At 50.4% G+C, this 14,143-nt stretch overlaps 1 protein-coding gene across 5 annotated transcripts in view; it reads right to left on the reverse strand.

The window, feature by feature from the left end:
- Positions 1-289: 289 nt before the first annotated feature.
- The window catches only part of TNC (tenascin C), a 253,590-nt gene continuing 239,736 nt past the window's right edge, over positions 290-14,143 (reverse strand). For all 5 annotated transcript variants that reach the window (XM_089673551.1, XM_089673552.1, XM_089673553.1 and 2 more), the window contains one exon: positions 290-850. In XM_089673551.1, the coding sequence (XP_089529677.1) occupies positions 740-850 (111 nt within the window). In that variant the 3' untranslated portion in view covers positions 290-739. The remainder of the gene's footprint in view (positions 851-14,143) is intronic.

The raw sequence follows: 14,143 nt of genomic DNA on the forward strand, positions 1-14,143 counted from the left end.
TCCTACACCACTTGTCCAAGCCAGCAGCATGACTACAAGGGTGTCAATCTGGCCACCTCTGTAAGATGGGCATTCTTGCCACTTATCACCAACAATGTAAGGGGCATTTTCTCAATGACCCCCCCCCCCCCCCCATGGACTAATCTTGCCATGAGTTCCCGGAGACCTGAAAATAATTTCAAAAGGCTCCCCTGGGGTACAAGGTTTGAGAAAGGTTGGTCTAGTATGAAATATTTCCAATGCAATTCATGTCAACCCTTCCAGAAATAGATTTGATATCGATACGTAATATATTGTAACGTGTTTATTTTATTTTATATAAAAGCCACCCAACCCACCAAATAAAACATTCTTAAGACAAAAATATTACACAATAGCTTTAGTTTAAAAATATGACAATATCTAAAACTACTACTGTACACTTCATATTTTTTTCATGGTTCCGGCCAATGTTCGCGCCCATTCTTCTTGCCTGCCTCACAAGTGGAGGATTCCGTAAGCACAACTTAGCTGCATCAAAAGTCTTTGGTGCTGTTGGGGCCAAAAAATTATTGGTAGCTCCCTTAAGCGATGGCATACTTAAGACATTGTGGTATTTCCATAAGACACTTTTGTTTTTGTTTTTTTTTAAGGGTTGAGTTATGTGATAGTGGGGTGTGGGCTGGCTGTTGTAGTTCGCCACCACAGTCAGTCTTTGCACCTCTTCTTGCATGTTGTTGTCAAAGTGTTATGTTAGTCTTTATGCTCTCTTCCGTCTTCCTTCAAGATTTCGGAAGCTCACGGGTCTGACCTTCATTTCTGCAAACTGAATGGAGTATTCGTGACCCTTCCAATGGAACCAGTTGACTCCCTGTAAGAAGACCAAAGCAAGATTAATCGATGATGAAGTGATAGGGACAAGAGTTACACTATATTGCCAAAATATTGGGCCAGCCCTCCAAATCATTGGATTCAGATGTTTTAATCCCCTCCATGGCCACAGGTGTATACAATCAAGCCCCTAAGCATACAGACTGCTTCTACAGACATTGGTGAAAGAATGGGTCGCTTTCAGGAGCTCAGTGACTCCAAGCGTGTTCCCGTGATAGCTTGTCACCTGTGCAATAAGTCCATCTGTGACATTTCCTGGCTACTAAATATTCCACGCTCAACTGTTAGTGGGATTATAGCAAAGTGGAAGCAACTGGGAACAACAGCAACTCAGCCATCAAGTGGTAGGCCACGTAAAATGAGTTAGCGTATGCTGAAGCGCACAGTGCGCAGAAGTCACCAACTGTCTGCAGAGTCAGTAGCTAAAGATCTCCAAACCTGGTGTGGCCTTCAGATGAGCACAACAACAGTGTGTAGAGAGCTTCATGGAATGGGTTTCCATGGCCGAGCAGCTGCATCCAAACCTTACATCACCAAGTGCAGTGCAAAGCATCGGATGCCGCGGTGTAAAGCACGCTACCACTGAACTCTAGAGCAGTGGAGACATGTTCTCTGGAGTGACCAATCACGTTTCTTTGTCTGGCAATCCAATGGTCATGTCTGGGTTTGGCGGTTTCCAGGAGAACGGCACTTGCCTGACTGCATTGTGCCAAGTGTAAAGTTTGGTGGAGGGGGGATTATGGTGTGGGTTTTTTTTTCAGGGGTTGGGCTTGGCCCCTTAGTTCCAGTGAAGGGAAATCTTAAGGTGTCAGCATACCATGACATTTTGGACAATTTCATGCTCCCAACTTTATGGGAAAAGTTTGGGGATGGCCCCTTCCTGTTCCAAAATGACTGCGCATCAGTGCACAAAGCAAGGTCCATAAAGACATGGAGGAACCAGTTTGGGGTGGAGGAACTTGACTGACCTGCACAGGAGTCCTGACCTCAACCCCATAGAACACCTTTGGGATGAATTAGAGCGGAGACTCCGAGCCAGGCCTCCTCCTCCGACATCAGTGCCTGACCTGACAAATGTGCTTCTAGAAGAATGGTCAAACCTTCCCATAGACACCCTCCTAAACCTTATGGACAGCCTTCCCAGAAGATTTGAAGCTGTTATAGCTGCAAAGGGCGGGGCCAACTCCATATTGAACCCTACGGGCTAAGACTGGGAGGCCATTAAAGGTCATGTGCGTGGAAAGGCAGGCGGCCCAATACTTTTGGCAATATAGTGTACATACATTGTTTCAAATAATAGGTCATTAAAGAGAAATTCTAAGCATGGTATAGTTTACATAGGTACCTTGGTCCATCTTGGATCAAGGTAACTATGTATATACCATACCTGGCTGATGCCTTTGGAATCTGGAAAACACTGAAGTAGAAACAGCTATTCTAGTATTCTCCACTAGCTTAGGTCCCATGCTGAGTAGCTGGCCCGATGCATTATGAATAGAGATGAGCGAATCGAAGTATCCGAAGTGGAATTCGAGTCGAATTTCGGAAAAATTTCGATTCGTGCCGAATCCGAAAAACAGCCTAATTCGGACGCGCGAATCGAAATTTTTCCGAAAATGGCGGCTGACATGTGCGGCGACGGAGCGGGGATGTCGGGGAAGGCGCGCAGACAAGGCGCGCTGCCCCATAATGCATTCCTCAACGACATGTGATCGCATCAGCCAATCAGCAGCCAGCCAGCCAGCACTGTGTAATGGTCGAGGTATATATAGCGGCCATTTTGGAAATCTTCATTTGCCTGCAGTCATTGAACAGAGGCAGACCGCTCTGTACTAGGGACAGGGACAGAGTTAGGGCCACAGAAACGAGAATTGGGGACAGAGAGAAGTTACTTAGGGACAGAGAACCATTACTCAGGGACACAGACTTGTTAATGAGGGCCACAGAATCGTTATTTAGGGACAAAGAAACGCTAGTTAGGGCCACAGAATTCATACTCAGGGACAGACAGAATTGTTACTCAGTGCCAGAGAATTGTTACTTAGGGCCACAGAAACGTTATTAGGGCCACAGAATTTTTACTCAGGGACAGACAGAATTGTTACTGAGTGCCAGAGAATTGTTACTCAGGGACAGACAGAATTGTTACTGAGTGCCAGAGAATTCTTACTCAGGGCCACAGAATTCATTCTCAGGGACAGACAGAATTGTTACTCAGGGACAGACAGAATTGTTACTGAGTGCCAGAGAATTGTTACTCAGGGACAGACAGAATTGTTACTGAGTGCCAGAGAATTGTTACTCAGGGACAGACAGAATTGTTACTGAGTGCCAGAGAATTGTTACTCTCACAGACACAAAATTGTTACTTGCACAGACACAGAATTGTTACTTGCACAGACACACAATTGTTACTCAGGGCCACAGAATTCATACTCAGGGACAGACAGAATTGTTACTGAGTGCCAGAGAATTCTTACTCAGGGCCACAGAATTCATACTCAGGGACAGACAGAATTGTTACTCAGGGACAGACAGAATTGTTACTGAGTGCCAGAGAATTGTTACTCAGGGACAGACAGAATTGTTACTGAGTGCCAGAGAATTGTTACTCTCACAGACACAAAATTGTTACTTGCACAGACACAGAATTGTTACTTGCACAGACACACAATTGTTACTCAGGGCCACAGAATTCATACTCAGGGACAGACAGAATTGTTACTGAGTGCCAGAGAATTGTTACTCAGGGACAGACAGAATTGTTACTGAGTGCCAGAGAATTGTTACTCTCACAGACACAAAATTGTTACTTGCACAGACACAGAATTGTTACTCGCACAGAGACAGAATTGTTACTCAGGGCCACAGAATTCATACTCAGGGACAGACAGAATTGTTACTGAGTGCCAGAGAATTGTTACTCAGGGAAGACAGAATTGTTACTGAGTGCCATAGAATTGTTACTCAGGGACAGACAGAATTGTTACTGAGTGCCAGAGAATTGTTACTCTCACAGACACAAAATTGTTACTTGCACAGACACAGAATTGTTACTCGCACAGAGACAGAATTGTTACTCAGGGCCACAGAATTCATACTCAGGGACAGACAGAATTGTTACTGAGTGCCAGAGAATTGTTACTCAGGGACAGACAGAATTGTTACTGAGTGCCAGAGAATTGTTACTCTCACAGACACAAAATTGTTACTTGCACAGACACAGAATTGTTACTTGCACAGACACACAATTGTTACTGAGTGCCAGAGAATTGTTACTCAGGGACAGACAGAATTGTTACTGAGTGCCAGAGAATTGTTACTCAGGGACAGACAGAATTGTTACTGAGTGCCAGAGAATTGTTACTCAGGGACAGACAGAATTGTTACTGAGTGCCAGAGAATTGTTACTCTCACAGACACAAAATTGTTACTTGCACAGACACAGAATTGTTACTCGCACAGAGACAGAATTGTTACTCAGGGCCACAGAATTCATACTCAGGGACAGACAGAATTGTTACTGAGTGCCAGAGAATTGTTACTCAGGGACAGACAGAATTGTTACTGAGTGCCAGAGAATTGTTACTCTCACAGACACAAAATTGTTACTTGCACAGACACAGAATTGTTACTTGCACAGACACACAATTGTTACTGAGTGCCAGAGAATTGTTACTCAGGGACAGACAGAATTGTTACTGAGTGCCAGAGAATTGTTACTCAGGGACAGACAGAATTGTTACTGAGTGCCAGAGAATTGTTACTCTCACAGACACAAAATTGTTACTTGCACAGACACAGAATTGTTACTCGCACAGAGACAGAATTGTTACTCAGGGCCACAGAATTCATACTCAGGGACAGACAGAATTGTTACTGAGTGCCAGAGAATTGTTACTCAGGGAAGACAGAATTGTTACTGAGTGCCATAGAATTGTTACTCAGGGACAGACAGAATTGTTACTGAGTGCCAGAGAATTGTTACTCTCACAGACACAAAATTGTTACTTGCACAGACACAGAATTGTTACTCGCACAGAGACAGAATTGTTACTCAGGGCCACAGAATTCATACTCAGGGACAGACAGAATTGTTACTGAGTGCCAGAGAATTGTTACTCAGGGACAGACAGAATTGTTACTGAGTGCCAGAGAATTGTTACTCTCACAGACACAAAATTGTTACTTGCACAGACACAGAATTGTTACTTGCACAGACACACAATTGTTACTGAGTGCCAGAGAATTGTTACTCAGGGACAGACAGAATTGTTACTGAGTGCCAGAGAATTGTTACTCAGGGACAGACAGAATTGTTACTGAGTGCCAGAGAATTGTTACTCAGGGACAGACAGAATTGTTACTGAGTGCCAGAGAATTGTTACTCTCACAGACACAAAATTGTTACTTGCACAGACACAGAATTGTTACTCGCACAGAGACAGAATTGTTACTCAGGGCCACAGAATTCATACTCAGGGACAGACAGAATTGTTACTGAGTGCCAGAGAATTGTTACTCAGGGACAGACAGAATTGTTACTGAGTGCCAGAGAATTGTTACTCTCACAGACACAAAATTGTTACTTGCACAGACACAGAATTGTTACTTGCACAGACACACAATTGTTACTGAGTGCCAGAGAATTGTTACTCAGGGACAGACAGAATTGTTACTGAGTGCCAGAGAATTGTTACTCAGGGACAGACAGAATTGTTACTGAGTGCCAGAGAATTGTTACTCAGGGACAGACAGAATTGTTACTGAGTGCCAGAGAATTGTTACTCTCACAGACACAAAATTGTTACTTGCACAGACACAGAATTGTTACTCGCACAGAGACAGAATTGTTACTCAGGGCCACAGAATTCATACTCAGGGACAGACAGAATTGTTACTGAGTGCCAGAGAATTGTTACTCAGGGACAGACAGAATTGTTACTGAGTGCCAGAGAATTGTTACTCTCACAGACACAAAATTGTTACTTGCACAGACACAGAATTGTTACTTGCACAGACACACAATTGTTACTCAGGGCCACAGAATTCATACTCAGGGACAGACAGAATTGTTACTGAGTGCCAGAGAATTCTTACTCAGGGCCACAGAATTCATACTCAGGGACAGACAGAATTGTTACTCAGGGACAGACAGAATTGTTACTGAGTGCCAGAGAATTGTTACTCAGGGACAGACAGAATTGTTACTGAGTGCCAGAGAATTGTTACTCTCACAGACACAAAATTGTTACTTGCACAGACACAGAATTGTTACTTGCACAGACACACAATTGTTACTCAGGGCCACAGAATTCATACTCAGGGACAGACAGAATTGTTACTGAGTGCCAGAGAATTGTTACTCAGGGACACCTAATCGTTGAATTAAATAGTATGTCAGACAACATGCAGAGGAGTGGCAGAGGAGGCAATGTTTTAGGAGCGAGCAGACGTGGCAGCAGAGGAAGGGGTCGAGGCAGCAGTATTCGCAGCCAGAGGCCAGTGCTCCCGGTGTCATCCAGCGGTCGTGTCTCCACCGACAACCCTGCCGTCATTGATTGGTTGGCTCGGTCGTCTTCCTCTTCCCAGGTCACCTCTGACACCTACAGCCAACGGTCGGTGGGTACGTCAGACACAACCGTTAGTTGGCATGGCCCGGGACCAAGCCCACTGAAATCACGTGTCCTCTACCTGCCCCTGTCCTTTGCTGTTCCCTCACCAAGCGAAGTATCGCATGCTGTGGGCTCAGCCCCACTGTACAGTGAGGAAGAGCTAACAGAGGGCGGTCAGGAACGGGGGGAGACATCGGCCTTTTCAGCAGCCAAGCGAACAAGTACTGGCGAGGAGAGTGGCTCGGTAGCCGGTCTAGAGACAGGTCTGTCTCCTGACCCAGACGCAGCCGAGGGGGCTAGTAGTGAGGCGGAGACCCTACTTGATGATGAGGAGGTTGATCGCACTTGGCAGCCTCGTCGTCATCAGGCAATTTCTTCCGCATCATCAGGAGAAGAGGGTGGCAGCTTGGCAGCGAGCAAAACAGTCGGTGGGTTGCCCAGGAGACAGCAGCAGGGTCGCATCAGTGTCAGTGGAGCCAAACGTCCACGGAGTAGAGCACCAGCTCCACTGCAGCCTACCACCACGGCCAGTAGTGGTGCCGGTGCGCACGGAGGAAGTAGCAGTCAGCCAGTGAAGAGTAGCGGGGGCAAAGTTTCCTACTCGGTGGTGTGGCAATTTTTCCTCAAGCCGCCCGAGGAAGTAAACGTAGCCGTATGTCGACTATGTGGCCAGAAATGCAAGCGTGGCCAGGGGGCCCATGTTGGGACTACAGCGTTGCGTCAGCATATGCAGCGTCACCATTCGGTGGCCTGGGAAAACCGTGATAAACATACGGCGGTTCTGCCTGCCCCAGCCCCCGCTCCATCACCCGCTCCGTTACTTGCTCCGTCACCCGACGTCGTCAATCGCCCTCTATCAGCCAGTCAAGGCTCCAACACCTCTGCTGAGGGGAGTTGTCGCTCATTGGCATCTTCCGCTCGTTCAGATGCTCCTTCTCCTGCTACTCCTCTTCTCGGATTCCGTCAACAGTCTTTCTTGGAATCCGTATCCAAGAGACAACAGTTTGCGAGCACGCACCCGACGGTGCAAAAGCTGAACGTCCTCCTGTCCAAGTTGCTGGTGCTGCAGTCCCTCCCTTTCCAACTGGTGGACTCAGCACCTTTCCGAGAAATGATGGCTTGTGCCGCGCCGCGGTGGAGAGTGCCAAGCCGTCATTTCTTTGCCCAAAAGGCAGTGCCAGCCCTGCATTCACATGTAGAAGAGATGGTGGGCCAGTCTTTGAGCATGTCGGTCTCTGCCAAAGTGCACGGCAGCGCCGACGTGTGGAGCTGTAACTACGGTCAGGGACAGTACATGTCATTTACGGCCCACTGGGTGAACGTGGTGCCGGCACAGCCGCACCAGCAACTTGGACAGGTCACGACGCTTTTGCCTCCACGTTTGCACGTCCTTGGTCCAGCAAGCATGTCCGCCTCTACCACCTCTTTTTCCGCCGTGTCCTCAGCCGCCACCCCCGTGCCAAGTCCCATTACCCGACCGGCATATCACATGTGCAGGGCGCAACGGTGTCACGCTGTGCTGCACCTGGTATGCCTTGGCGAACGTAGTCACACAGGGGAGGAACTGCTGAGTGTAATGAACAGAGAAATCGACAGATGGCTGTCTCCGCGCAAACTAAAAATCGGAACCATGTTGACTGACAACGGAAAGAACATGGTGTCTGCTCTGCGTCAAGGAAGGTTGTGCCATGCGCCATGCATGGCTCACGTGTTCAATCTGGTTGTCAAGCGGTTCCTAAAATCCACCATCCCACTGCAAGACATCCTTAAAATGTCACGTAAACTGTGCATGCATTTCAGCCATTCCTACACCGCAAAGAACACCCTCATTGAGCTGCAGCGGCAGAACGGAATTCCACAGCATCGCCTGATCTGCGACGTTGCAACAAGGTGGAATTCAACCCTACACATGTTAGACCGCCTTTACGAGCAGCGAAAAGGCCATCACCGATTTCCTGATGTTACAAGCGGATAAAGGTACTCCCCTGTGTAACTTAGATGTCAGCCATTGGCAGCTCATGCGTGACACCTGCCGCTTGCTCAGGCCCTTTGAGGAGGCCACGCTATTCGTGAGTCGGCAGGACTATGGGATGAACGACGTCATTCCTCTGTTGCACGTCCTGGAACAAATGCTGTTAACAATGGCTGGTCAGGGTGCGGTAGACGTGGCGCACAGATCTCAACGCCACATGACCCCTGTGGGGGCAGGACAGGAAGAAGAGGAGGAGGTAGAGGAGGACATTTGTGCTCAGGAATTATTGAGTGAAATGGGTGGTTTTTCCACTCAGCGGACAGGAGTGGAGGAGCAGGAGCATCTGGTAGAGGAGGAGGAGGAGGAGACAGAGGACCCAGACGCACCGTGGCAGTATGCTGTGGAGATGGAGGCAGGGAGTCCCTCGCATTCCTTGGCACAAATGGCCCATAGCATGCTCGGTTGCTTGCGTAGCGACAGCCGAATAATAACCATCAGACAGAGGGATGACTTTTGGCTGTCCACCTTGTTGGACCCTCGCTACCGGTCCAAAATGGTGGCCTTTTTCACACCTGCTGAGAGGGAGGCCAAAATTACGTACTATAAAAACCACCTATGTAGTCAGTTGGTCTCTGCCTTTGTGCGCCAACGTCCATCCTCAGACACTGTGGGCCCTGTGCGCTCGCGTTCCGCTGGCATGGCAGCAGGGGAGGGGTGGGGTGGTAGGAGCAGTGGCAGCTCCACCAGCAGCGGCTGCCTCAGTCTGCAGTCGATGATGAGTAGCTTTCTTCACCAGCGCAGTGAGGAAACTACTAACCAGCCGCAGCAGCAGCAGCAGCATCAGGTGGACCTGGAGCAGGAGCTCAAACAACAGGCTTGGGCCTACTTGGACAGCACCCTGCCAACCGAGGTAGACAATCCCCTTGACTACTGGGCAACGAAACTTGACCTTTGGCCCCAACTAGCTGAATTTGCCCTTGAAAGGCTGTCATGCCCGGCCAGTAGCGTGGCATCGGAGCGCGTGTTTAGTGCGGCAGGAGGTATTGTAACTCCGCGGAGGACACGACTGTCCACCCAAAGTGTGGAGAGACTCACGTTTGTGAAAATGAATCAGGCGTGGATTAGTCTGGATTTCAAACCACCAGTTCCTGACACAACTGACTAAATCCGCCATGAATCATGCCTCAAACATGTGCCACTTTCAGGTCTCCTCACACTGCTGGTGTGTTGAATTTTTTGACATAGGGTGCTGGCAGATTACGGGCCTCCTATAGCTGCTGCCAGGCCCCTAATCTGCCATAGGCCCCTATATACCGCCTCCTCCTGCTGCTGCCAGGTCCAGAGTCTCTCATGGGTCCCTGTACGGCCTCCCATTGCTGCTGTCTCCATCGCCACACTCTGCTGCCATGTGCCACTTTCAGGTCTCTTCACACTGCTGGTGTGTTAAATTTTTTGACATAGGGTGCAGGCAGATTACGGGCCTCACATAGCTGCTGCCAGGCCCCTAATCTGCCATGGGCCCCTATATACCGCCTCCTCATGCTGCTGCCAAGTCTAGAGTCTCTCATGGGTCCCTGTACGGCCTCCCATTGCTGCTGTCTCCATCGCCACACTCTGCTGCCATGTGCCACTTTCAGGTCTCTTCACACTGCTGGTGTGTTAAATTTTTTGACATAGGGTGCTGCAAGATAACGGGCCTCACATAGCTGCTGCCAGGCCCCTAATCTGCCATGGGCCCCTATATACCGCCTCCTCATGCTGCTGCCAAGTCCAGAGTCTGTCATGGTCCCTGTACGGCCTCCCATTGCTGCTGTCTCCATCGCCACACTCTGCTGCCATGTGCCACTTTCAGGTCTCTTCACACTGCTGGTGTGTTAAATTTTTTGACATAGGGTGCAGGCAGATTACGGGCCTCACATAGCTGCTGCCAGGCCCCTAATCTGCCATGGGCCCCTATATACCACCTCCTCCTGCTGCTGCCAGGTCCAGAGTCTCTCATGGGTCCCTGTACGGCCTCCCATTGCTGCTGTCTCCATCGCCACACTCTGCTGCCATGTGCCACTTTCAGGTCTCTTCACACTGCTGGTGTGTTAAATTTTTTGACATAGGGTGCAGGCAGATTACGGGCCTCACATAGCTGCTGCCAGGCCCCTAATCTGCCATGGGCCCCTATATACCACCTCCTCCTGCTGCTGCCAGGTCCAGAGTCTCTCATGGGTCCCTGTACGGCCTCCCATTGCTGCTGTCTCCATCGCCACACTCTGCTGCCATGTGCCACTTTCAGGTCTCTTCACACTGCTGGTGTGTAAAATTTTTTGACATAGGGTGCTGCAAGATAACGGGCCTCACATAGCTGCTGCCAGGCCCCTAATCTGCCATGGGCCCCTATATACCGCCTCCTCATGCTGCTGCCAAGTCCAGAGTCTGTCATGGTCCCTGTACGGCCTCCCATTGCTGCTGTCTCCATCGCCACACTCTGCTGCCATGTGCCACTTTCAGGTCTCTTCACACTGCTGGTGTGTTAAATTTTTTGACATAGGGTGCAGGCAGATTACGGGCCTCACATAGCTGCTGCCAGGCCCCTAATCTGCCATGGGCCCCTATATACCGCCTCCTCCTGCTGCTGCCAGGTCCAGAGTCTCTCATGGGTCCCTGTACGGCCTCCCATTGCTGCTGTCTCCATCGCCACACTCTGCTGCCATGTGCCACTTTCAGGTCTCTTCACACTGCTGGTGTGTTAAATTTTTTGACATAGGGTGCAGGCAGATTACGGGCCTCACATAGCTGCTGCCAGGCCCCTAATCTGCCATGGGCCCCTATATACCGCCTCCTCATGCTGCTGCCAAGTCCAGAGTCTGTCATGGTCCCTGTACGGCCTCCCATTGCTGCTGTCTCCATCGCCACACTCTGCTGCCATGTGCCACTTTCAGGTCTCTTCACACTGCTGGTGTGTTAAATTTTTTGACATAGGGTGCAGGCAGATTACGGGCCTCACATAGCTGCTGCCAGGCCCCTAATCTGCCATGGGCCCCTATATACCACCTCCTCCTGCTGCTGCCAGGTCCAGAGTCTCTCATGGGTCCCTGTACGGCCTCCCATTGCTGCTGTCTCCATCGCCACACTCTGCTGCCATGTGCCACTTTCAGGTCTCTTCACACTGCTGGTGTGTAAAATTTTTTGACATAGGGTGCTGCAAGATAACGGGCCTCACATAGCTGCTGCCAGGCCCCTAATCTGCCATGGGCCCCTATATACCGCCTCCTCATGCTGCTGCCAAGTCCAGAGTCTGTCATGGTCCCTGTACGGCCTCCCATTGCTGCTGTCTCCATCGCCACACTCTGCTGCCATGTGCCACTTTCAGGTCTCTTCACACTGCTGGTGTGTTAAATTTTTTGACATAGGGTGCAGGCAGATTACGGGCCTCACATAGCTGCTGCCAGGCCCCTAATCTGCCATGGGCCCCTATATACCGCCTCCTCCTGCTGCTGCCAGGTCCAGAGTCTCTCATGGGTCCCTGTACGGCCTCCCATTGCTGCTGTCTCCATCGCCACACTCTGCTGCCATGTGCCACTTTCAGGTCTCTTCACACTGCTGGTGTGTTAAATTTTTTGACATAGGGTGCAGGCAGATTACGGGCCTCACATAGCTGCTGCCAGGCCCCTAATCTGCCATGGGCCCCTATATACCGCCTCCTCCTGCTGCTGCCAGGTCCAGAGTCTCTCATGGGTCCCTGTACGGCCTCCCATTGCTGCTGTCTCCATCGCCACACTCTGCTGCCATGTGCCACTTTCAGGTCTCTTCACACTGCTGGTGTGTTAAATTTTTTGACATAGGGTGCTGCAAGATAACGGGCCTCACATAGCTGCTGCCAGGCCCCTAATCTGCCATGGGCCCCTATATACCGCCTCCTCATGCTGCTGCCAAGTCCAGAGTCTGTCATGGTCCCTGTACGGCCTCCCATTGCTGCTGTCTCCATCGCCACACTCTGCTGCCATGTGCCACTTTCAGGTCTCTTCACACTGCTGGTGTGTTAAATTTTTTGACATAGGGTGCAGGCAGATTACGGGCCTCACATAGCTGCTGCCAGGCCCCTAATCTGCCATGGGCCCCTATATACCACCTCCTCCTGCTGCTGCCAGGTCCAGAGTCTCTCATGGGTCCCTGTACGGCCTCCCATTGCTGCTGTCTCCATCGCCACACTCTGCTGCCATGTGCCACTTTCAGGTCTCTTCACACTGCTGGTGTGTTAAATTTTTTGACATAGGGTGCAGGCAGATTACGGGCCTCACATAGCTGCTGCCAGGCCCCTAATCTGCCATGGGCCCCTATATACCACCTCCTCCTGCTGCTGCCAGGTCCAGAGTCTCTCATGCCATGTGCCACTTTCAGGTCTCTTCACACTGCTGGTGTGTTTAATTTTTTGACATAGGGTGCAGGCAGATTACGGGCCTCACATAGCTGCTGCCAGGCCCCTAATCTGCCATGGGCCCCTATATACCGCCTCCTCATGCTGCTGCCAAGTCTAGAGTCTCTCATGGGTCCCTGTACGGCCTCCCATTGCTGCTGTCTCCATCGCCACACTCTGCTGCCATGTGCCACTTTCAGGTCTCTTCACACTGCTGGTGTGTTAAATTTTTTGACATAGGGTGCTGCAAGATAACGGGCCTCACATAGCTGCTGCCAGGCCCCTAATCTGCCATGGGCCCCTATATACCGCCTCCTCATGCTGCTGCCAAGTCCAGAGTCTGTCATGGTCCCTGTACGGCCTCCCATTGCTGCTGTCTCCATCGCCACACTCTGCTGCCATGTGCCACTTTCAGGTCTCTTCACACTGCTGGTGTGTTAAATTTTTTGACATAGGGTGCTGCAAGATAACGGGCCTCACATAGCTGCTGCCAGGCCCCTAATCAGCCATGGGCCCCTATACCGCCTCCTCCTGCTGCTGCCAGGTCCAGAGTCTCTCATGCCATGTGCCACTTTCAGGTCTCTTCACACTGCTGGTGTGTTAAATTTTTTGACATAGGGTGCAGGCAGATTACGGGCCTCACATAGCTGCTGCCAGGCCCCTAATCTGCCATGGGCCCCTATATACCGCCTCCTCCTGCTGCTGCCAGGTCCAGAGTCTCTCATGGGTCCCTGTACGGCCTCCCATTGCTGCTGTCTCCATCGCCACACTCTGCTGCCATGTGCCACTTTCAGGTCTCTTCACACTGCTGGTGTGTTAAATTTTTTGACATAGGGTGCTGCAAGATAACGGGCCTCACATAGCTGCTGCCAGGCCCCTAATCTGCCATGGGCCCCTATATACCGCCTCCTCATGCTGCTGCCAAGTCCAGAGTCTGTCATGGTCCCTGTACGGCCTCCCATTGCTGCTGTCTCCATCGCCACACTCTGCTGCCATGTGCCACTTTCAGGTCTCTTCACACTGCTGGTGTGTTAAATTTTTTGACATAGGGTGCAGGCAGATTACGGGCCTCACATAGCTGCTGCCAGGCCCCTAATCTGCCATGGGCCCCTATATACCACCTCCTCCTGCTGCTGCCAGGTCCAGAGTCTCTCATGCCATGTGCCACTTTCAGGTCTCTTCACACTGCTGGTGTGTTTAATTTTTTGACATAGGGTGCAGGCAGATTACGGGCCTCACATAGCTGCTGCCAGGCCCCTAATCTGCCATGGGCCCCTATAT

Source organism: Staurois parvus, unplaced genomic scaffold (assembly GCF_062004578.1).
Source record: "Staurois parvus isolate SC_StPar_1 unplaced genomic scaffold, SC_StPar_1.0 ptg000140l, whole genome shotgun sequence".
NCBI lineage: Eukaryota > Metazoa > Chordata > Amphibia > Anura > Ranidae > Staurois > Staurois parvus.